Source organism: Schistocerca serialis, chromosome 7, assembly GCF_023864345.2.
Source record: "Schistocerca serialis cubense isolate TAMUIC-IGC-003099 chromosome 7, iqSchSeri2.2, whole genome shotgun sequence".
Taxonomy (NCBI): Eukaryota; Metazoa; Arthropoda; class Insecta; order Orthoptera; family Acrididae; genus Schistocerca; species Schistocerca serialis.
In genome coordinates, this window is record NC_064644.1 from 539174169 (window position 1) to 539200115 (window position 25947).

The following is a 25947-nucleotide window of genomic DNA, read 5'->3' on the forward strand; positions in this document are numbered from 1 at the left end:
ATTATAGGCAGGGACCCTCAACAACTCGAAATTTTGACAATCTAACGTAGCAGCTGAACAGAATTTTGCACTATATCCCTGTGGAGGAAACTCAACAACTATGTTGGGTTGGTTGGATTGTTTTGTGGAGAAGACCAGACAGAGAGGTCATCAGTCTCATCGGATTAGGGAAAGACGGGGAAGGAAGTCGGCCGTGCCCTTTGAAAGGAGCAATCCCGGCATGTGCCCGGAGCGATTTAGGGAAATCACTGGAAACCTAAATCAGGATGTCCGGATGCGGGATTGAACCGTCGTCCTACCGATTGCGAGTCCACTGTGCTAACCACTGCCGCCACGTCGCTCGGTAAACAACTATGTCAATCAGTGCTAAGGCAAGTAACTGCTTCTTCAAAAGCTGGAGGTCGATCAAATCGTTACTGACTTCCTCACTTTGTGAAGCTTTTGCTCTTGAATAAATCATCCATTTATTCTGCAATTTTAATCATTTGTCTGTCTGTAAGTGTACACCACATCTACCGATTTCGTCCTATTCCGATAACTTTTTCGTGGTGCGTTGTTTTTTTTCCCTTAGAGTATACGTCAAACAAATATTTGAGTAGCCCAGTTGCAAAAGCGGTTAAGTCAGTTTTAAAAGATTTTTGGGAAAAGCAGAAAAACGTAGCTTTGCTCTCACAGCAATATTACAACGGTGCTTAGTGTCTCAAAAAAAGGAAGAAAGAAAAACATAGCGAGCAAATCATGAACGTATCTATAATCCTACATTAACCCCTTATTAGTAATTTTGTGTAAAAATTTGTACTAAGCCCGTTTTGCAACCGAATGGGCCAGTTAGCCGCTTCTGCAACCGCATCGGCTGCCTTGACGGAATGCAGTCGGTTGCTACAACAGGCCGAAAAATTAATTCCGGTGTTTATCTGGCTATGTCGGTAACAATGGTAGACTACAGTAGTATACTGAAATAACGCGAAAGGAAGAAACTTACACGAACATAGTGCTGAAATACTGTTTTATTTTAAATGTTTAAAAGATTGAAACCTTTACATAAAAAGAACTAAACACGAACTACTACAAGGCACAATTTTAATATTACTCAGATTTCATCACTGAATTCAGTCTTAACACCTGTCATGAAAGTGAGAAGTCTTTGGAAACAAATCTTGGGAAAGTTAAATATTGCAAAGAAACGATCACAAGGTAAAATGAACTGTACAGCGCTTAAGCTATGTTCGGGGAATCGTCGTCATCTAAGAGCTCAAAATCAAGTCCTTCATCCTCGCAGTTTTGACATTCGTCTGTTTCCATGATCTTCTGCTGCTCAAAAACATCATTGTACAATTCTAACTTTTCCTCCTCGGGCCATGTCACTCCTCAGTATAGTTCTAAGAGCCGCTTGACGTCCATAATTTTAGCTTTAATCAGTGGGACGCCTTTCGAAATCTCCTGAGTTTGTATCGCGATACGTCTATCTCTTTTAAGAATAGATATCGCCTCCCGAGTTCCAAAATGGAAGAATCCTTCTTCTTGCACAAGACATAATTTTCTGTTTCCTGCTTTCGTGATGATAATTCTCTTCGACTTTTGAAACTGATAGTGCCAGGATCCAGGAGCTTTGATGACGTGAGTGGCGATATTCTTCCAGTCTCTCATTTTTCTGTCGTCCAACCTCAAATTCACCACTCTGGCGAATTTTTCCATTATGCCGACGTATACTGCAGGGTTTTCGATTACGCTCAATTTTGAAAATTTCGTCTCCATGTTTCCAAAAACTCTATCAGGGGGTATAAAAGAATGACTCACGATCGGGAACCACACTTTTAGGCTCTCTACGTGTACTGTAGCAGCGTACAGGAACCAGCACATCAACATCCCAGTCAATGTTGTATTCTTGTTTTTTCCCACCGAATCCTACCGAAAAGAGGCGTAGTTTGTTTACACCATGCAAACTGGTGTTAAGCACCCGATAATGGAGAGGTGAAACAATCTGATTCGACCCCTTTGCAAATTCGTTCTCCAGCCAAACATATGAGGCAACATCGTGTTTCGTCTGACTGCTCGTAGAGGAACCTCGGCAAACCGTGAAATTATACAAGTACATCTATCTGGAACCATAGTTCGCCTGATCTGGTACTTTTGCAAGGACTAAATTTTTCTGGTAGTTATAATTTAAAACCAGTTGACCTTCTATGTCTTCCTTCAGTCTTTCATAAAAAAAAAAAAACATCGCTCCGTACTTTGTCACTGTAAGCTGATGTTCCAAATTTTTCTTTTCCATTGGCCGATTTTCCAAGGAAATCAAGCTTTGTAGGGACTAGCATGTAGAGCATGTGTCAATATAAGGCGCTCCGAAGCCAATATAAAAATTAGTCCAGAATATTGTCCGGTAGTAGTCATACTTTGGGTCCAGATCAGGATGTTTGTCGCAGAACATTTCCCACATTATTTTTACTCGTACATCTAACTGACTGGGCAAATATTGGCGATGTAGCATTTTTTCCTCTTTAATACTGACTTTCGATCGGCTTGAATTGTTCAATGTGTGTGACAACTGCATTTTTCCTATCTTCGTACAACTTTGTTCTTATGTCACCTCCTCTTCTTGCAGCGGTTGCAGGTGAGGAATCGTTCATTATACTCTGAAAAATTTTGTTGGGTCTCACTTTTTGGATCTGCAAAATTCCGATGAAAGCAGCTCTGCAAACCCTGATGTTTACAGAAATTCCTTCACGTTTTTCTGGGAGCACAAACACCGTAATTAGTTGCTTTCTTGATACTGTGTCTTCTGCAAGCTTAGATGTTCGAGGAGATGACACACTGACATGCTTTCGAATGTAGTTGCTCTGCCATTCTCGGTTTTTTCTTCGTGAAATTTTTGATGGATCCATCTTACGTCCTGCTTCGTGAATTCTTTACATTTCAGCTTTCGAGCAGGATATTTACAGTTTTGGCATCTGTGGAAACCCTTTCGTTTTCTACCTACAGATAAATAGAAAATGAAATTGAAAACCAGCTGATAGTAGTTTTATGTCAATACAGTCTGAAGTTAAGTGTTTCTATTTCCAAGTTCGTTGAAGTTACAAGAAATGTGTTCCAGAAAAGGAAGGGTAATGTTGCTAGGTCATTAATTCCAACAACATTAAGCCTGTAATGAATATTAGAATATTATTATAAGCAGTGGTCTTCCTTATCTCTACCTTTTCTCGACGTTTTCTTTCCATTACTGTACATTCCGTCATCTCTCCGTATCAGTAGAATTTCTCGTGGCAACTTCCATCTAATCATTAACGCTCTATTGTCGTCGGGTTCGTCGAAATGTACTTCAATAGTAGAAATATCCTCTTCTTTATCCTTGTCCATTCTGAATTGCGCTACAATAAAACTGCCTACAAAGTCGTTTTAAAATACACAGTGGAACGAGTGTGCTGGTGGGTCTTATTATCATGTATCAATGCCTTTCGCACTATCTTTCCAGCAATGTAGCAATAGAAGCAGAAACATACGAAAATCTGCCCAGTCATGCCAACCCAAACATTTTAGTCACATGTAGCTAAAGTTATAACAAGTGTTATGTGTGAAAAGACGATATGTCCGGTTCTGCAAAATTACCCTTTGTCAGCGGTCAATGTCCCGTTAGGACTCTGCCTATTTAGCAATCAAATAGGATTTGACCGCTTTTGGTACCTAAGACGTAGAAAACGGTGCCGCCTTTGCACCCGCACGTCATTTTCGCACCTCATTTTGAAATGCTTAGAACCGGTTTTGACGCCTGATCGGTACATTATTACATAACCGTGAAAACCAGTACAAGAAAGTACCACCACTCAGTTTTAGATTTTTGGTCATATAGCCGATTTTTCAACTGGACTACTCATTTGGGGACATTGTGCGGAAGTGTCACTCGGAGAGTCAGAGAGGAAAACGACAGAAAAATAAATAATTCATCTGTGAGAGAGAGATATGAATTTGGACTCTGTTCATTCCGAATGTTGCCCTACAGCTGCAGCAACATATAATTTAAAAAAAAAAAATGTGGCATACTATTTAGGAGGTTTTATAGATTACGTATGATCCCGAATCTCAGATGTATGTTGATACAGCAGTCCCAGCACTACTCTGTAAGATGGCAGACTCGGCCAACGCGAGTCGAGTTTGATAGATGTCATAAGTCAGGAGAGGAGCACGCAGATTTCCAGAGGAGTTGTCGCGCTAAGCTTTCAGAGTAGACCAGCCACCAGCTTAGGAGAGATACACTGTGTCATCAAAACTAACCGGACACCAGTAAAAACATACGTTTTTCATATTAAGTGCCTTGTGCTGCCACCTACTGCCAGGTACTCCGTATCAGCGACCTCAGTAGTTATTAGACATTGTGAGAGAGCAGAATGGGGCGCTCCGCGGAACTCACGGACTTCCAACGTGGTCAGGTGAAGGGGTGTCACTTGTATCATACGTCTGTATGCTAGACTTCCATTCCTAAACATCTCTAGGTCCACTGATTCCGATGTGATGGTGAAGTTGAAACGTGATAGGACACGTACAGCAGAAAAGCGTACAGCCCGACTTCGTCTGTTGGCTGACAAAGATCGCAGACAGTTGAAGAGGTTCGAAATGTATAACAGGCAGACATCTATCCAGATCATGACACAGGAATTCCAAACTTCATCTGGATCCACTGCAAGTACTACGACAGTTAGGCGGGAGGTGAGAAGACTTTGATTTCATGCTCGAGCGGCTTCTCATAAATGCCAAACGACGCCTTGCTCGTTGTAAGGAGTGTAAACATTGGACGATTAAACAGTGGAAAAACGTTGTGTGAAGTGGCGAATCTCTGTACACAGTGTGGCAATCCGATGGCAGGGTGTGGGTATGGGGAATGTCCGGTGAACGTCATCTGACAGCGTATGTAGTGCAGCCGGCCGGGGTGGCCGAGCGGATCTAGGCGCTACAGTCTGGAACCGCGCGACAGCTACAGTCGCAGGTTCGAATCCTGCCTCGGTCATGGATGTATGTAAAGTCTTTAAGTTAGTTAGGTTTAAGTAATTCTAAGTTCTAGGGGACTGATGACCTCAGATGTTAAGTCTCATAATGCTCTGAGCCATTTTGTGTAGTGCCAACAGTAAAATTCTGGCTTGCACCCCTTGTTATTTTGCGCGGCACTATCACAACACAGGCCTACATTGATGTTTTAAGCACCTTCTTGCTTCCCACTGTTGAAGAGCAATTCGGGGAAGGCAACTGCATCTTTCAAGACGATCGAGCACCTATTCATATTGCATGGCATGTGGCGGAGTGGTTACACGAGAACAACATGCCTGTAAAGGACTGGCCTGCACAGTGTACTGACCTGAATCGTATAAAACACCTTTCGGATGTTTTGGAACGCCGACTTCGTGCAAGGCCTCACCGACCGATATCGATACCTCTCCTCAGTGCAGCACTCCTTGAAGAATGGGCAGCCTTTCCCCAAGAAACCTTACGGCATCTGACTGAACGTAAGCCTGCGAGAGTGGTAGCTGTCGTGAAGGCTAAGGGTGGGCCAACACCACGTTGAATTCCAGCAATACCGATGGGGAGCGCCACGAACTTGTAAGTCACTTTCAGCAAGGTGTCCGGACACTTTTGATCACATAGTGTATGTGTGGCCACGGAGTAACGGCGACTGCCTGTAACGCAGCAGGTGAACCGAAGGATAGCGGCAGACAGCCGCCTAACGCGAGGTTTACCAGGAAGACTAGAAAGCCGACGGCTGTAACTTGCAGCTACTTGTCTCACTGCTACTGCAAGAAAAAAAGCAAAACTAATAAAGTTAACGAACCGGCAGTATCATCCAACAAAGCAGGACACTGTCAGCTGGCAGTGCTTTCCCAGCGCTGGCGAAAAGACAGAACCCCACTTCTTACAAACTAAAAAAAATTGGTATAATGAATGGAGTAGCGCATTTGAGGATTAAAATACTATAGAAGTTAAAAATAATTTGAAAAATAATATGTATAATGGCTGTAGGCACACGAAGTCTGTACAGCACCCTGTAACAACACAGTTTTCAGAGGTGAACCCTATCTTTGACTACTCAGTCACACTAAAATTCAAATAACATACATAAAGCAGATTCTTATGGATTGTAATTCTCAGATGCAGCTTGTTGTTTAAGACAATAAAAGAGAAAAGACGCAGTACGAAGGAGTTAACCATGTAGGTGTGAAGTAGGTGTGTAGTATATGTACAGACAAACGAATGATTATAATTTCAGGAAAACTGTATAACTCATTGAAGAGAAAGTTTCACAATCAGAACAAGTCGATGGGGTGTTATTGTAGACATTGATTGACAGATTTGTTTGATGTCCTACTGTAGGTTTTCATGCTAAATTCTGTCAATTGGTGCGTTAGATTACAAGGTCCTGGGCTGGTTTGAGGGTCCTCCAATAACGCTCCAAACGTACTCTACTGGGGAGTGATGTGGCCAAGGTAGGATTTGGAAAAAACGAAGAGATACAGTAGATACGCTATTCCTCTGCGGGCGGGCATTATCTTTCGGGAACGTAAGCCCAGGACGACTTGCCATGAAGGGCAACGAAACGGGACGTAGAATAACGTCGACGTACCGCTATGTTGTAAGAGTGCCGCGGATGACAATCCAATAGGTCCTGCTCCGAAATGAAATTCCATCCCAGACCAACACTCCTGGTTGCTATGCCGTATGGTGGGTGATTGTCAGGTTGGTATCGTTTCGCTGCCTCGGTGCTTCTCCACACACTTTTTCACTGGTCACCGGGGCTCACTACTCCAGTCAATGATATTGCATACCCCAGTGACCAGTGAAGAACATCCTAGGCCTACATTTCAGCAAGATAATGTCTGCCCCTCATGAAGTGAGTTTCTACTACTTGTATTCATACTCGGCAGTTGCTACTTTGGTGAGCGTGGTCGCCGACTTCTCCCCAGTTGATAACGCTTGGAGCATTATGGCCAGGGCTCTCAAACCAATTCGGTATTCTGACGGTCTAATGCGCCAATTGGCCAGAATCTGACACGATACCCCTCAGGAGGACGTCCAACAACACTATCAATCAAACGCAAGCCGAATAACTACTTGCGTATGAGCCAGAGGTGAAACAATGCGCTATTGACTTGCCCAGTTTGTGGTGCTCTTTCTGTTGAAAACCGATTTAGTTTTTCTGAAACTCTAATCATTTGTTTGCCTGTACATGAGAATCACATATTCTGATTTCCGTCGCATTCGGATAATTCCTTCGTATTACGTCGGTTTCTTTGGCTCGTAGTATATTTTGTTCATATTACAGGAACTGTGACAATGACACGAAACTCCTATAGTTGTCAGATTAGATTATTTTTGAAACAATCCTAAAAAATACTAGAGTTTTGTACCGTAGATAGCACGGAAAGACGAGCAGTTCGGCATTCTCTCTCAGTTCCTGCTGACGTGGAAAGTAAGCGATTAATTTAATTGTATATGGGTACATTGGTGTCGCGGACGAACACAACAATTTCCACTAGTCGTGTCCTGCCATGATTTAAGTAACTTCCTGGAAACATGATAACAGTAGTCGGCATTTAGATGAAATTTAAACCAAGCCGCACAGTTCTTTTGTCACATTCTTACTTTACTTCGGTATAGATTTATCTTTTCTGTATATGTGTTAAGTTGCCAATGATGACATGTTCTCCTATAATAATAGCGAATTAGAATTATCATTAAGCATGTAAACTGGTAAAACCTGCTGTACTGTTTTTTGACGAAAAACAACTTTATGATATGTATATGTGGACATTGCTTCAAAAACATTCTTGGGATGCCGACACATTGTAAGGTTGCGCCCAGGAAACACGAAGCTGATCTGAATTATCGCTAATATCTGATTGCCACTGGTCCAGAATTGATCTCTTGTAGTCTGATATTTTTACTGAAGTTTCAAACCAGGGTATTGGCTTTCCGTGCTATCCACGAAAAACACTTCTCAGAACAGTTCCGAGATTCTACGGCTTGCAATCAGGGTGACGGTGAATTCTGTTCTCTAGGAGAGCAGCTACAGTTTCTCGGCTTTCTTTCATTCTGGAACTAATGAATGACAAGCGCCGTAAGTAACGCAGCTTTACTGCGATTCCCGTTCAGTTTAAAATGGCTCTTTGTACAGCGCATATATTCGAGTTAGACAATCAGGTCCCTCTAATCTTCTGTTCGCAGGCTAGCCAAACGCTCCAACAATGTTTATGAATCGATGTCGTAGCGGAAGAAGTAATATTACTCTGTAATCAAGAAAACGAAAAGAAACGCTAAGTATTGCGTTATACTTAATTTACCACTTTTTCCCGAAATTAGAAGGTACGTGAGCACTTCCAACTCAACAAACAGAAAGCATTTTTAAGGCGAAGGATCAGTAAACAGAACAACTGCTACAAAAGCAAACAGCGTTCAGGCCACCTACGCAGTTGTCTTCTTTCTGGCGCCATTACTGCAAGAGACAGAAAGAGTAACGTCAGCGGAGGTATTAATCTGTGTTGTGACATTCGCAAATGAGTGCTTCATGTAAAACACATACGAATGTGGACGTAATATCCACCATGAAATTGATGTTTCATTCGTTCACTGTATTATTTAGTTGATGATTACGTGACTTTGTTGAGTTATTATTGATCCGTATTAAATTCATTCGGTTACGAGCTAACCATATCTTCTAGCCTCAAACACGATAACTGTGCTTATCATATCATAAAGAGGAAGTGTGTGATTTCCTTTTACGCGTTAAGCTAAACCACATTACGAGTTAACAGTTTTTCGATTCCTATCAAAGTCTTGGTAGAATACTTAATTGTTACTCCAACTAATGCAGCCACCAAAAGTCACTATTGAAACAAATCCGCCGGCTGAAGTGGCCGTGCGGTTCTAGGCGCTGCAGTCTGGAACCGCGAGACCGCTACGGTCGCAGGTTCGAATCCTGCCTCGGGCAAGGATGTGTGTGATGTCCTTAGGTTAGTTAGGTTTAACTAGTTCTAAGTTCTAGGGGACTAATGACCTCGGCAGTTGAGTCCCATAGTCCTCAGAACCATTTTTTTAAACAAATCCTCTACAAACACCAGGTGCAATACTTAACATACTGCCGCGCGGGATTAGCCGAGCGGACTAGGGCGCTGCAGTCACGGACTGAGCGGCTGGTCCCGGCGAAGGTTCAAGTCCTACCTCGGGCATGGGTGTGCGTGTTTGTCCTTAGGATCATTTAGGTTAGGTAGTGTTTAACCTTAGGGATTGATGACCGTAGCAGTTAAGTCCCATAAGATTTCACACACATTTGAACATTTTTTGAACTTAACATACTGTTTGGACAGATAGTTCTCCGATTCCATTAGTATGGATTTTTGAATATCATCGGCAAATTAGTGCCATCAGCGTTACTAGCTGGCATCAGTTAACAAGACTCTTCATGGGTGCTCATCGGAATATCCTGCACAAATGAAATTTCCTCGTCAGTATTTTACTGTCAAATCTGAATTTTAAATTATTTCTTTAAATGCAGTCCGTTTGTATTGCAGTTCTGCGACTGATAAACGTCTCGCTAGTAAAGCTGTGGCACGTAAGACGTAATACTGTAACAGTCATTTCTTGTTTCTTGCTAAATATTTCAATATTCGTAACGTATCATGCATTATTATACGTAGCATGTTTCAGGGTGCTTTGTTGATGTCTCTGGAGGTCCTGCAGTAGTGGTCGAAACAATGACGCGTGTATATCTTGTCATATGATTTTCTCAGATTGGTAGTCGTAATTCTGTTACCTAGGGCTCTCGTGTAATTACGTTTGTGACACTCGCAAGCACTTCCCAGTGAACTCATATTATTACGCTGTTTGATTCATTCCACACGATACTGGGTGGAATGACCAAATTCTGGTCAGTTACTGTAGTGCATCGGGACGGTTAGTGTGTGTCGCTAAACCCATATCAGGAACGAAATGATCATTGACGCCCCAATGTAACCAAATAGTATCAAAACCCTTATATACGTAATCTGCCGCCACACCTAGCAAATATTGCACCAAAAAGTCATTACAAAATCAGTGAATTTAAAAATCACAGTGTACAGTGCTTCAGACTATCAGTTCAAATACTTTACGTAGGTAAAACGCCGCAGTCATTTAGCGTCACTCCTTGAGATAGTGTATAGGTTCTGTGGACTCATCTGCACAACATACGTCGGTAATTTTGCTATGGACTGTCGATTCACGAGTCATAAATATTTAACGTAAATCAGAAACTTTGGTGGAAATTCTTTTTGGCAATATTATCGACTGTATATCTACAGTGTTATTTTAAAACAAATAATGATGTTTCAGATCGCTAACTTCAAAGCTAACCATCTTTATTCGCTTGTAATGTAACATCCGCTACCTCTACCCAAATTTGCTGCAAATAAATTCAAAAGCAGCTGGTATTATATATATGTAATGTTACTTATATTTCAATATTTCACTATCAATGTACGTCGAGGGTTTAATTTCGCCTTTAACAGTTGCATGATATGTTCTGTCCGTAAGTTAGTCAACTGTTCAGTTATACATTGAGCTTATAATAATCACACAATTTTTCACATGCCTTATACTGTATAACCGGAAAGGAAACGAAATTCTTATTGTAAGGAGCTGTCATACACTATTCAACCGAATTATAGAATCAATCCCACCCACTGCGACGCTCAAGTTTGAAATTTGTCTCAAAAATGCCAAGAAACTTCCTGTGTAATGGTGTAAAAGCGTGGTGCCCTGTGACTCACGCACAACGACGCTTCATGCAGGAAGGGGTCGAAGAATGCGTAAAAAAGGGCACAGCTCAGAGGCTTCAGTGACATGCACGGTGGATTAATTATGTCACATTGACATAAAATTTCACATGATTATGCCAAATATCACCGCGGAGGTGTAACACTATTGGAACATCGCTACACCCTCTCTTTCACACATTTCACTACTTCTTTTGACGCCTCTGCGATGGAGGGCAGAACTGCGGTGCCAAAAATTGAAATTACGCGGTCTTCTTGTAAGTGACCGAGAAAAACAATCCAGACAAACGGCCGCTCGTAATCGGCACGACAAGGCCGCATGAAGTGGTAAAAAGGCCGTCAATAAAACCACCTCTTTCCTTTGTGCGGTAATTCCCACAAATTTCGCGGTAGAAAACTACAGTTTGCAGCGCAGTGAGCGATAGGAAGACGTTCTTCACAACCTCTGAGACTGCTGACATCATGGGACGCTCCAATCCTTCTCTAAAGACATTGTGTAGTCGTATCCCCATCGAAAGCAATGACACCCTCTTGGAGCGCAGGTTGACCGTAATTTTTACTCTCGTGTACCTGCTAGAATCACTAGGGACCGCTCGGAACGATTCGGCGAATTTTGAACGTTATCCTAAGCAGCTGAGGATGTTTATGCTTTTTCAGAGCTAATATTTTGTGTCCTTCTGAGGTGTGATCATGGGGCGATGTGATGTTGACATAAGCGTGTAATATGTCTAGGTCCCCCCTCTAGGGCCACCCAGTTCGGCAAAACCCGCCCATGTTTAGCGAGAATTTTAAAAATGTACCTGTACAGAGAGAACTCGTGTCGACGACCTAAATGCTTACATACCGGCAACCCTGTTAGCGCTCTTTCATTCTGAATGGCCTACTATCAGGCGCAAGACGGCCGCTGTTACGGCAGAAGAGCAACAGTGTAGTCTGCCTGTAGGCGCCTTGTACTCTCGTCATGGGTTCTGACTGTACAGGTACATTTTTTAAAAAAATCAGTAACGCTGGGCGCGTGCCACCGAGGGTTTTGCTGAAGTGGAGGGTGTTAGAGGACCCATTTGGCGTTTTATTCATACACGCGTCGACACAGAACGCCCCACGATCACCACACAGGACGACAAAAGATAAGAGCCGTGAATAGGTATGGGCACCGTTACCTGCTTCGGATCACATACAAATTTCGTCGAATGACTTTTAACGGTGCCTAGTGGCTCCACAATGTCCTTAGATAAAAGATGAAACGCCAGAGGCTGTCAGCAGGGTCGAAGGTCGTGAAGAACATCTTCCTGTTCCTCATCGTATTGAAAACTGTCTTCTTCGAACGCGAAATTTGTGGGAGTCGACGTCCGACGGAGAGGAGTGGTTCGATTGACGCCATTTATGCCACCCCACGTGCCTTTTTCGCACCGTTTCCGAGCGGTGGTGGTCTGAAATGTTTCCTTCCACCACTCATAACAAAACCACGAGATTTAATCTGTGGACGTGGCGGTTCCAACCTCCATCGCAGAGGCTTCAGAACAACTGTAAGAGGGACAGTGACGACCTTCCCATCGTGTGACACGTCCATAATAGCATTGGGAAGAATTTTCTTAATATATGTTGCCGACGAGAAGTTATTAACTGACTTTAAAAGTCATATGAACTTGTGGGCTGTGGACTTTTTTTCACATGTGTGACATTTTGATATTTGAAGCATAGTCGAGCCCGAGGATGGTTCAAATGGCTCTGAGCACTATGGGACTTAAGGTCATCAGTCCCCTAGAACTTAGAACTAATTAAACCTAACTAACATAAAGACATCACACACAGCCATGCCCGAAGCAGGATTCGAACCTGCGACCGTAGCGGTCGCCCGGTTCCAGATTGTAGCGCCTAGAACCGCTCGGCAAACACGGCCGGCGCCCAAGGATGACTTCACAGGGCACCATGCTTTTGCACCATAACAGAAGAAGGTTGTAAGCATATTTTAGCCGAATTTTAAACTTAGCGATCGCGATGGGTGGGAATTACGGGGTTTCGAGGAATTTATCTTTCAATTCTGCTGCGCAAATTAACTTCGCGTTTTCTTTGTACGTATCTCCTGGACATTGAACGTTCTCGAAGACATCCTGAATTCCAGATGATGATGTAGATGAATTGTAGGCGACACTGTAAACTAGACACAACTTAAAAGAAGAATTGCAGCTAACAGATGTTATAGTTATTCTGCGTTACACACAAGGGGAAGATCTCTGTTACACAATAGGCAGTGTAAAACTGGTAGACTTCAGCAGCAAACTGCAAGCATTCAAGAACGGATTAGCTTACAAAGGAAATTTATATCAAAGAAACGTATGTATTTGGACAGCTCAACTTCAGCTTGAAGTCTTCTCCTTTTAAATTCTTCATCTTATAATTACACTGAAGGGCCAAAGAAACTAGTGTGCCTGCCTAATATCGTGTAGGGCCCCCGCGAGTACCCAGAAGTGCCGCAACATGACGTGGCATGTACTCAACTAATGTCTGAAGTAGTACTGCAGGGAATTGGGAGCATGAATCTGGCAGAGCTGTCCATAAATCCGTAAGAGTACGAAGTGATGGAGATCTCTTCTGAAAATCACGTTGCAAGGCAAGATAAGAGCCGTGAATAGGTATGGGCATCGTTACCTGCTTCGGATCACATACAAATTTCGTCGAATGACTTTTAACGGTGCCTAGTGGCTCCACAATGCCCTTAGATAAAAGATGAAACGCCAGAGGCTGTCAGCAGGGTCGAAGGTCGTGAAGAACATCTTTCTGTTCTTCATCGTACCCAATAATGTACATGTCTGGAGAGTTTGGTTGCCAGCTGAAGTGTTTCAAATCAGAAGAGTGTTTCTGGAGCCACTCTGGACGTGTGAGGTGTCGCATTGTCGTGTTGAAATTTTCAAAGTCCTGTCGGAATACGCAATGGACATGGATCCGAGGATCATACAGGACGCTTGCGTGCGTGTCACCTGTCAGAGTCATATGTAGACGTATCATCTCACTCGAACTTCGTACGCCCTACATCGTTACAGAGCCTCCACCAGCTTGAACGGTCCTCCGCTGACATGCAGGGTCCCCATGTGGTTGTCTCTATACCCGTAAACGTCTATTCGCTCGTTACAATTTGAAACGAGGTTCGTCCGACCAGGTAACATGTTTCTAGTCATTATCAGCCCATTGTCGGTGTTGACGGGCCCAGGCCAGACATAAAGCCTTGTGTCGTGCGGTCAACAAGGGTACACATTGGGACTTTGTCTCCGAAACCCCATGACGATGATGTCCCATTGAATGTTTCGCATGCTGACGTTTGCTGATGGCCCAGTATTGAAATCTGCAGCAAATTGCGGTAGGGTTTCAGTTCTGTCACGCTGAACGATTCTCTTCAGTCGTTGTTGGTCTCGTTCTTGCAGGATCTTTTTCCAGCCGCAGCGATGTCGGAGATTTGAAGTTTTACCGGATTCCTGATATTCACAGCACACTCGTGAAATGGTCGTACAGGAAAATCCCCACTTCATCGCTACCTCGGAGAAGCTGTGTCGCATCGCCCTTGCGCCGACCGTAACACCACTTTCAAACTCACTGAAATCTCGATAACCTGCCATTGTAGCAGCAGTAACTGCCTGATATTTGTCTTACATTGGCGCTGCGTACTGCAGCACCTTTTCTGCCTGTTTACATATCCCCTTATTTGAATATGCATGCCTGTACCAGTTTCTTTTTGTGCTTCAGTGTATATTAAGTTAATATTTTATACCCATCGGAATTATTTGAATTCCCAGTAATTCTGTTGCCTAGTTTCGTACTGCTCAGTTTCTTAGTTATGTACTTCGCAATACTTGTGTCATATGACATTGTAACACCCCACCTGTCACTTATCTGGTTTTGGCGTGTGTTCACCGCAGCTAATTGACTAACAGATCAACAGAGAGAGCAAAACTATCGCAATATCGAATAATGCAAAGAAAGTAATAAGGCCCTGTGACTCCTGATTGAACTGCGGTGGCAGTGTTTACATTAATTGATTCAGAATTGATCACTTTTAATTAAAAAGGGGTGCACATTGATGTTATATGCAGCTATTGAACACCAGATGCAAATGTTGAACATAATATTAATTAAGAAAGTGACTTGGAACTACTTGATTGAAAACAGATGCAGTCGATTATCACAAATTTATTTTAACTCACGACTTTCAATCATCACATTACATAAATCTCCTAACAGGCAGTGGTAATAAATTGTGTTTGCATGGAGTAAAACTCGTTAACTCAAAAATAATTCCTATTGACTGACCCAGGCGTAATGCGAAGTGCGAGAAGAATTCTACAGTACACGGCCCATGAAGCCCTCGTGGAAACTTTGCCGACAGGATCCAACAAGTAAATCAGAGACCAGAGCGGGCGCAATATCACCGAGTACAGCGTGGCGGAGCGGTGTCGTTTTGTGGACGTCGGCCGACCTCGTGGTGCTGCAAGGCTGCGCTCGTCTATTCACTCCTAGCAATCTTGCTCAGTACATAGCTGAACCAAAACTTTCTATCTCCAAACGCAGTCCTAAACTGCAGAGATGCTCACTCTTTCTCAGGCAAGCTGAGTAAAGAATGCCACGTCCGCACTCTAGGCAAGCTGGGAACGGAAGACCTCTACTGAGACTTCTGCCAGTCCACTCTTCGCCTCGGTTTCCCCTCTGATAATTGTTACCTCCTTCTACCTGTATGTTCTCTGTTCCTATACATGCCCACATTTCACAATATTTGCGTTTTGTAGAATCTCTTGTTTGGTTTGTATGTCTACCACTTACGCCAATTGCAGCGCAAGTCGCATTAATTATGCGTCGCTTCCCAGTGCCGACCAATGCCTGCTCTGGGAAGTGAACAAATTCACACAAAATTTCCCTTCCTCTCAACTTCTTCTATTTAGCTCCCCCCAGGCGTCCCATCAAGGTTAGCGTCAGCACAAACACCAAGTTTTCAGGAATTCTGACTCCCAGGAGAGTACTTCAAATTCCTTGGTCTTACGTTCCCATCGGAGGCCGGCGTATTTCATTCTGTCGCTCTTCACTTAATTTACTTCAGGCTCTGCGGACCATGAATTCAGCGTGAAGTTGCTATAGTCACGAACAGGCATATTTTGACCTCTGTTGACCGCTCCACCGTAGCTTTGCACGGCTTTGTCGCATGTTTCACAGGAAGCGGGACGACGGACATTTATCAACCGTCGTAAAAGTTCTGTGTCTCTTTCCCGATACACCAGCATGGAGTCCGGGTCAACCACCCAATCTGAAGGCGGCTGAAGGCCTCGCACTGTTACCGCTTTCTCAGAGCTTGATTCGCCCTAAGCTGCCTATTGTCGCTTCCCTTAGCCGCTCCCCCGGCCGGCGACAGTCAAATACTTGCCTGGGGTAAACTAGTGTCCAGTAAAGTGACTCGTTTCCACCAAGTTTTCATGTCGTGTGAATTCCTTTAAAACTATCACCTGACATTATGTATTCCACTACGTCCATACTATACCCTCTACAAGATGCATTGTGCCTTGTCAGTCGTTTTGTTGAGCCCTACTGTTCACTCAATGTGAGTTAGGTGATCTTTAATGACTTCATGTAAGGGGCATAGTTCTTGCTATCTTACAACATGTAGGAAAAAGTGTTTCCAAAAATGTGATTTCTCTCACCTTGTTCTTTTCAAGTATCTCTAGTGACATACATGAGAATGTTATCTTTGATATAAAGCAGTATTTATGAAATGGTGCAATAATCACTCACGATGAACTAGTCTGAAGCATACAAAATTCTTGATGGGTCATGAACCTCATTTGATGTACAAAAAAGTGAGGTGTATTCCATTCGATCCCTTTGTTTGACGTTTGTGACTCAATTTACAAAAGAGAGCATTAAAAGACACTTGCTTCTGTATACATACTAGCTATCTGCTAAATAATAATCATGAATAGCCAAATTAACAAACTTAACCTGCATAAAAGAGCACATGACATATTGTGCGCATAAGTACACTGCTGCAGGAGTTTCTATCTGCAGTGCAAGAATAGATCATCAGCAGAGTTCAGAAGACGTAAGGACTTTCGGTGTACTGCTTCATGACCTGAAAATTTAAGGCACAACTGCACTTCTCGCTGCTAACAAAATTCTCGCCCTGAACACGAGGATACCTACCAGTCGACTAAAATATCATCAGGGACCTGTTTTCTGTCACCACTAACAGCTCACCACATGCCTATTTTTTAGTTGTGAAGCAAAATTAATATATCGGTGCTGCTAGTCTACATTTTCATGATTAACATACCTCTGCAAACGGAACAAGGTTCGTCTGAAAACAAAGTGAGGTAAAGATTCACTTGACTGACATGCACTTATTTCGAATTACAGTCGTAAACCCTAAGCATGTGTGCGTCATCACCAGGTTTAATTTCTCGCACTAGTGTTTCATTATAAGCCCTGAACACAAGTAACTTCGTACAGAGGTGTAAGGAATTTCCGTTTTCTGTGAAAACGTCTAAGAGGATTTATAGTGGTCTTTTCCAGGCACTATACAACGTAATCGAGATGAGCTTCATCAGCACTGTGCGTCATCGTATTCGCTTCTTGTCACGAACACTTCCCGTTTCACGAGGCTTATGGAATGTGTCAGGTACGTCATGACCCATAATTCGAACACTTGGAAACTTCTCTTCAGACAGTCTTCGGAAAATACCAGCGGACTCTTATCCAAGGGCTCCCGTACCTGGTGGAAGCCAGCTGTTATAGCAGAGCGGTTCTAGGCGCTTCAGTGCGGAGTTGCGCGACTGGTACGTCTTACGTCCCATAGCGTGTAGAGCCATTTGAACCATTTGGTGGAAGAGGGGGGGGGGGGGGTAGCGAGCCGGACTCCCTAGCTCTAAGGGAAAGAAAGAAATATACTGCAGTCAGATGTTTTTCTTTCAAGAAAGTGATTTAAATGTCGCTGTCACGCAGGTTTTCAGCACGGTCTGAACTGGACCATTTTCATCGCTACTTACAAGCCGTCATTCATCTTCCTAAATATTAAGAAGTTTCCATCAGGTCACGCCCCCGCCCCCCTTTCCCCCTTGCAAACTATTGTATGGAGGCCGTGTATGCACATTCACATACGGATCGTGAATAAACACTCATTGTGGAATGGGATAATTCGGTCTGGCCATTGTTGCGTTCGCAGACATCGTTGTTACACTCGCGATATATTGTTCGCTGTTCGAATAGCATTAGACGAAAATGCACATCGAATGTTACTAACGGAGACACGCGGGATACATTCAACCGCACTGCGTGGCAACGTGCGTCTGGTCATCAGGTAAATGGTTCAGCGTGTAACATTGCATCAAAAAAATGGTTGAATTGGCTCAGAGCACTGTGGGACTTAAAATCGGAGGTCACCAGTCACCTAGAACTTAGAACTACTTAAACCTAACTAATCTAAGGACATCACACACATCCAAGCTCGAGGCAGGACAAACCTGCGGCAGGTCGCGCGATTCCATACCGAAGCGTCTAGAACCGGTCGGCCACTTCGACCAGCTAACTCTGTATCAAAGTTCACGAATCATGGGAAGCATGTAAATACATAAGGTTTATAGTTCCAAAAGTTGTTATCTGCTTCCTAATTCAATCTTAGAAAAATGAAAAAGAAAACTGATTCCAATGTTAACAGTGCTCATATAAAAGGAAATGACAATCTATTGTCGTTAAAAGTAACCCTGAATGTAAAATACCTAAGCACGATTAAAATAAAGTAATTTTCTATGAATTATAAAATCATTATATATGGAAATGTATTTTGGAACTAATTACTCAATATGACGCCATTTGGAAACAAAAACAGTGAAAATATCAGGCTGCGGGACTTATAATAAACCCGTATGTCCCATTTTAGATGGCCGGCCGCAGTGGCCGTGCGGTTCTACGCGCTCCAGTCCGGAGCCACGCTGCTGCTACGGTCACAGGTTCGAATCCTGCCTCGGGCATGGATGGGTGTGATGTCCTTAAGTTAGTTAGGTTTAAGTAGTTCTAAATTCTAGAGGACTAATGACCACAGCAGTTGAGTCCCATAGTGCTCAGAGCCATTTGAACCATTTGAACCCATTTTAGATGAGGTTCGTTTCATTCAAAATATGAAAAACGTTAAATAACATTGGTTAGTTTTCACAATTTAGGCTCTTATTTGTTTTGATTAGTTGATAACAAGTTTCACGATATTTATATGCCCAGATTATATTCATCTTCCTGTGATTCTCAGATGACACAGTCTGGTTCTAGATACATAATAATACAAAAGATCTCTAACACAAAAAGGATTCCACCTGTCTCCAGCTATCTACAGAAAGTTCCCAAAGTAATAACATCACGCAGTGTTTCTTTTTTTATGATAAATGCATCCGTGGAAAGTTCCGCTTTTGATGTTAGAAAATTTGTTTCCCCGTTTTAGTATTCCTCAGTATACGCTCAGGTCACTTCTGTAGTACTGCTCAGCTCTTATTAATACTGCATTTTTCCACCTTTTAACATAATTCTCTTACAAAACTTCATTTTGAAATGCTAGGAACTTGGTAGTTTGAAAACATTTTCTATGCTTCCTTTCCAATCATAAACTGGACAGTCCACATCTAATTTGTTGTGGGAACCACACTTTATGAATATATTCTGTTGTCGTTCCGGTTTAGTAGCGGTGTCCATCTTCTTTATCTCCTTTTCATTATTTCCGAATACTCTGTCAGCTGGGATAAAATAATGCCCAACAACTGGAAAGATCACCTGAACTTCATTTATGGGCCTTCATTTCTCGTCCAGTAAGAAATCATGCCAATAATTGTGCTGTGTTTGTTTTGTCCTGCGCAGCAGTCGGAAATTAGCTTAATACTTTTATAGCAGAGAGATCAAGGTTGTTTAATCCATCATTAAGTTCCGATGTTATTCCGTTGGATACTTCACGGCGACATTATTCTAGGGAAACACACATGAAATTATTGCCTTCATTTATTTTATTTTTTTCAGTCATAAATAAGAACGTGTTCCTCGACCCGTTCCTTTCGCAAAAAGTCATAGAAAGTCTTAGGGTAGTCCCCACCTCTGATTTGTCTTGGGATGTTTTAGAATGTTCTACGTTCTCTTTACCAACAAACATGTGGAACAAACATCAGTTGATGGACTTCCAAAGCCTATATTGTAATTCGCACAAAAGTAATGTAAAATAAGCCTTGTTTACTCTGATATCAAGTGCAACCGATTCATTCAACGTTCTCCAGAGTTTAGTAGCATTTAGGTCACTTTCCAGAGACTGGCGGCCTTCAGTCTGACATCTCCAGTACTGGAGTTTACTTGCATTAGCTAACTGTTCGATGAAATTTTCATACCCACCTGTTTGATGTCATATTTCTTGTTTTCTACTGATGGTAGCCCAGTTTACAAATCTCTCTTGTAAACGAGCCATATCGGATACCACCGACTTGCAAGATTCCTAAGAAGTTTGCCAGTACACAGGAACAACAAGTGATTTCGTCCCTGGATGTTTCACTGCTCATTTTATAAAATACTTAATGGAGACAGTTTTTCGCTTGGTGTTACCCGTAGTGTTCTCCTTCTTTCTTCCTGGACGATCAGCTGCTCTGTATTTCAGAATGAATGCAACCTGAACACTATAAAACACTTTATGAAAAGGCTTTGTAGCACATAGGGCAAAGAGTCTGCATTGGTAAGCTACGGTTTTAGGGTTACAAATTGTACCTCTGTGACTGCTTCTCACTGAGTGCACAGAATAATGAATAAAAACACAACCAAACGTGCAGTGTACTGGTCATAAGCAGAAAGGTAAAAAAATGCAATAATACAAAGTACATGGAACTTAACTTCCTATTTTATATTTTGTTCCTTTAATGGTATCAAGGATTCTCACCCTTCCATGTCCTGGCTGTACTGGTGACACCTCTTGTACGTGAGATTCCATGTTATAAGCTCATGATGACAAACTAAGTCACTTTCAGAAACAAGACAGAAATGCGGATGTGGCAATAATGCAGCATGGTAATATAACATTGACCTAATGTTGCATTGTTGACGTTCCCTCCAGCGAAAAGTGAGCAGTAAAGATGTAGTGTTACAAATTTGTGTGAAATAAATATCCCGTATCTTAAAGCAACACACTTCCTGTGAATAGATATGCTTCTCTGGAACATGACATGCTATCGTGGGGCGCAATATAATACAAATGTTTGGAACTAGGTGCATATGTCGAGTTTTATAACGTTCTCTTACGAGAATATGCCGAGTTTTGGAAATAACGCTGAATTTCAATGCTTATTTTACGTAAGAAAAGAAGGGTGTTCGAGGGTAAACTGATGTTTTTCTGACAGATAAAGGAACAGTAGATGGCCGTACATCATTTTCGAGTCAAAACGTCAGATGAGGATTTTTGGAACTATACACCTCATATTTTCACAGGGAAAATCAGGATCTAAATATGCTTACGTGTTGTATCATCATTATAAATACCTTGTGTTCTGTAACAGGTGAACTCTTCGTGATGCCGGAAAACGTACCGTGGTCGGATACAGCGCTGTGGATAAACGCTCGGGTTCTGGCACTTGGTGGTATGTGGAGACCGCCATGGCTCCAAGCAAAGTGGTATGTGGTGTACAGAACGTTGGTGCTCTTCACGCTGATCAGCTTCCTCGTCGCTCAGGTACAAGGCCTTTGGTACTTCTGGGGAAACTTAGACAAAATAACCCATGACACGTGTCTTCTCATTACCACAATACAATGTCTCATTAAATTCTTTACCTTCGTTTTGAGACAGCAAGATTTTTTCCGCGTAGTGGAGAAAATAGAGGCTATGAGGAAAGAACAACTCAAAATGGACGACTCAGAAATAGTCTCTATCCTTGATGCATCGTACAGATCGGCGAAAACTATTACACTGTGCATGACGTTTCTGGGGGGTACTTCACCTGGCGTCTGGGCCATCATTCCCACCATCATGCGGAAGCTCGGCATATTTCCACCAGAGAGGGAACTGCCGGCGACTGCCTGGTATACCAGCAGAGACACTGACAGTCCCAACTACGAGATACTCAGCACATTGCAGTACTTCAGCATGCAGTACGGCTTCTTCACTGGTGTGGCCCCGGACCTGCTGTTTGTTTCCATTGTAATTCACGCAGCTGGACTACTGGAGGTTCTGAACGCTAGATTGAGACGTGTTGGGGAAATGTCTCGAAAGCGCAGCGTTAACACTCGCAAACCAGATAAGCCACCAGAAAAGCTTTCAGATGGCGTTTCCTCTGCAGAAATAATGTGGAAAGAACTTTGCATATGCATCAAATACCATCAAGACATCATAGAGTAAGTACGCATTCGAAGGTAAATGTAAAATGTCTATGTGTGATAGTATGGTTTAGCGCGAAATATATTTAGACTGAATCTGTAATTACGATCTCCGTATGGCAACTAGAAAAGTATTGTTCTGTGTGCTGTTTACATCTGCCTTACTGTTACAGATTAATTAAAGAAACTGAAAGATTGTTGAGCAAACTTGTCCTTCTACAGTTTATGGGAGCAACTGTTATTATTTGCGTCACATTGTACCAAAGTTCTAAGGTACGTTCTGTGTCAGTCATTCGTGTGATAACTGCCGCTTGATGATTACTTGTTTCTGTGTAATTTTTCAATATGGATTTCAGTGCTATAGATATACATTTTGTTTTTAATTTTAGACTGAAATTTTGAAAATCTTTCACTTTATAGAATACGGAGAACATCGCAGCGCTACTGATGCTACAGTTATACTTAGGAGTCATCATATACGAAATATTTATGTACTGCTGGTACGCCCAGGATATACTGTATCAGGTAAATCGCTGTATTAGATTAAAAGATTTGTTCATATTTTCTAGCAGATTTTCTTCGTTAATAGATTGTAGATTGTGAATTACATTATGCAGGAAGACGTTTGCTGTTAAGCTCTAATAGACAAGACTAAATCGGTAGGATATTGTTAGGAAAACGGAGATTTGGTATTTCGTAATCCAAGTAACAGTTTTGCCTCACAGTTTCAATTTAATTACAGCCATGTCCGATATAAATTCTGTCGTGAGACGTTCTAGAATTACAGTCCAAACTTATCTCTTTCAGGTTATGTCAAAACAGAAATACTACATTCTATCATTCATTCACTCGGAAATTTAATGAACCTAAATTCTGAATATATAAATGTCCCTTTCTGAGGATACTGATAATTGATTTTAATGTTGTTTCTTTTCCAGTTTTACGTGAAATCGGGAGGATATTATTATGCTGTTTACTACGTTGCGCAAGATGTTTCCAAGGAATAATTTATATTCTATTATAGTCCACTTAATTTGACAAGATCCTTTCACACTAAATAAGAAAGGGAGACGTTTGAGTCCGATGTCTGCACTTCAAGCGATTCTTCACGAAGCGTTACGGGTTTCCTGTTATGGAGCTCTAAGTTATTCAGAGAACTGCGGCCCAGACACACTGCAAACTCCAGATGCTGGAGAAAATAAGCAATTATTTCGAAAATCTGTGTTATAATTTTAGACAAGTTTAATGTTTCCAAATACTATTTGATAATAGCTTCAAATCGTTTGACAACTTAAAAGCGTCTCTGCATATTGAAATAATTTATAATAATCTCTTTTGATGTCATTGCAGAAACACGTTGAAGAGCCAAAGAAACTGTTACACCTGCCTAATATCGTGTAGGTTCCCAGCGAGCACGCAGAAGTACTGCAAGACGACGGGGCATGGACTCGACTAATGTCTGAAGTAGTGCTGGAGGGAAGTGACACCATACATCCGTAAGAGTACGAAGGGGCGGACATCTCTTCTGAACAGCATGTTGCAAGGCATCCCACATAGGCTCAATAATGCTCATTTCTGGGGAGGGCAAGCGGAAGTGTTTAAATTCAGAAGAGTGTTCCCCGTGCCGCTCTGTAGGAATTTTGGATGTGTGGGGTGTCGCATTGTCCTGCTGGAATTGCCCAAGTCTGAATGCTCAATGGACAGGAATCGATGCAGGTGATCATTCAGGCTGATTACGTACGTGTCACCTGTCAGAGTCGTATCTAGACGTATTGGGGGGTCCAGTATCATTCTAGGTGCGCACTCCCCACACCATTACAGAGCCGCCACCAGCTTGCCCAGTCCCCTGTTGACAAGTAGGGTACATGAATTCATGAGGTTGTTACGTCCATCCGCTCAATACAATCTGAAAGAGACTTCTCCGACCAGGCAACAGGTTTCAGTCATCAACAGACCAATTTCGGTAATGACAGGCCCAGGCGAGGCGTAAAGCCTTGTGTCGTGCAGTCATCAAGGGTACACGAGGGGGCCTTCGAATCCGAAAGTTCATATCGATGATGTTTCGTTGAAATGTTCGCACGCTGACTCTTGTTAATGGCCCAGCATTGAAATCTGCAACACTTTGCGAAAGTATTCCACTTCCGTCACGTTGAGCGATTTTTCAGTTGTTGATCCCGTTCATGTAGGATCTTTTTCCAGCCGCAGCGATGTTGGAGATCTGATGTTTTACCGGATTGCTGATACTGACGGTAAACTTGTGAAATTGTCGTACGGGAAAGTCTCACTTCATCGTTACCCCGGAGATGCTGTGTCCTATCGCTCGTGCGCAGACTGTAACACCACGTTAAAACTCACTTAAATCTTGATAACCTGTCGTTTTAGTAGCAGTAACCGATCTAACAACTGCGCCAGACACCTGTTGTCTTATACAGGCGTTGCCGGCCGCAGCGCCGTATTCTGCCTGTTTACATATCTCTGTATTTGCACACGCATGCCTGGACCAGATTCCTTGGCGCTTCTGTGTATGTAAGAGGTTAACACTAAATGTCATTTATTAGAAGCGTCAAAATGCGTATTTCAGTTGACTGTATTTCTAAAGTGCCTTTTGTAAATCCGCTTCCTACTATTTAGTCAAGTCGAATCCAATATTTGTCTAATTGCTGGTAACTATGAATAAAGTTACTAACAGTAGCGTAAGACTAATGGGGAATCAAAATTGGAGATATGTGTGGATTGATAGTATCTACTCCATGTCCACTTGTCAGATGGTACATTATTTTACTGCATTTACCTCTCCCCCTCCCCCTCACCCCACCCATGACGCCTCACTCTGTAACCACACAAGCTAGCCTACAGACTACAATACTTCATCCCAACCAATAAATAACAAAATTAAACCCGAAACAAAGTAAATTCTTTTAGGTGTAAATATTCACCACTCTTGCGTTACTTAATCTTCACTGGGAAGAATAATTACAAACAAACTGCCTTTTACGTACGTTTCTCTCTTGCTTCTTTCTCGTTTTCGAGACTTAGGTGTGTTACGTGATGATTTAAACAGTTTTTTTATTCGACTGCATCGTCATTTATTAATATCAGATCATCTCCTATCGTTACAACTTCTACTCGCAAATGGGACAAATGACAAACACCTTCAGACGAGTGGCATAGTGTCTTTCAAGTAGTAAGTAAAAACTGGCTGACTGAAATAGTATTTTCACAAGTCAGAAGCTAAACACAGACCCTAAGATTTGGTGTGTAGTGTTCATGTTTCTAATCTCGCATATCCCTCGAGAGTTATCGCGAAAGGAATGTTATTTTAATTGTTAATTAACACATAAACTTTGACAAACTTAGCCTACACGTTTATACAAATCTGGGAAGTAGATTTACAAGAATGTAACATTGGTTTTTCAAATCTCATTTAATTTTACAAATGAATACACTACAATGCAGATGTTTTATCGTCAACATCTTTTCACAGAAATTGTTTTTGTGAAAAGAAAGTAAGTATTTCAAAATGAGGAAAAAGACGTTTCAGTTGAGATATGTCGAAGCTAATGTCAATAACTTTCACCAAGGCAAGTATTTTAGGCAATAAATCCCTCGTACATATCGTAACTTAATCATATTCGAGTAAATAAGATATTTTTCATAATGATAACGGAATTGGTACAGTCAGAAGACATATAACTAAAGACTAAGCAGTGAAGTTTAGTGTGTAACACCTTTAATGAAAATCTGGTTATTTATGGAACACATTGATTAAACATTACGTACTTAATAGACAGAACAAAAGAAATATGAT

At 42.1% G+C, this 25947-nt stretch overlaps 1 protein-coding gene across 1 annotated transcript in view; it reads left to right on the forward strand.

Annotated features, from left to right (window-relative positions):
- The first annotated feature begins 21648 nt into the window (after positions 1-21648).
- LOC126413226 (odorant receptor Or2-like) overlaps positions 21649-25947 on the forward strand; it is a 43266-nt gene continuing 38967 nt past the window's right edge. Inside the window, exons 1-3 of the mRNA XM_050083123.1 lie at positions 21649-22157; positions 22313-22412; positions 22560-22664. Of these exons, the coding sequence (XP_049939080.1) occupies positions 21649-22157; positions 22313-22412; positions 22560-22664 (714 nt within the window). The remainder of the gene's footprint in view (positions 22158-22312; positions 22413-22559; positions 22665-25947) is intronic.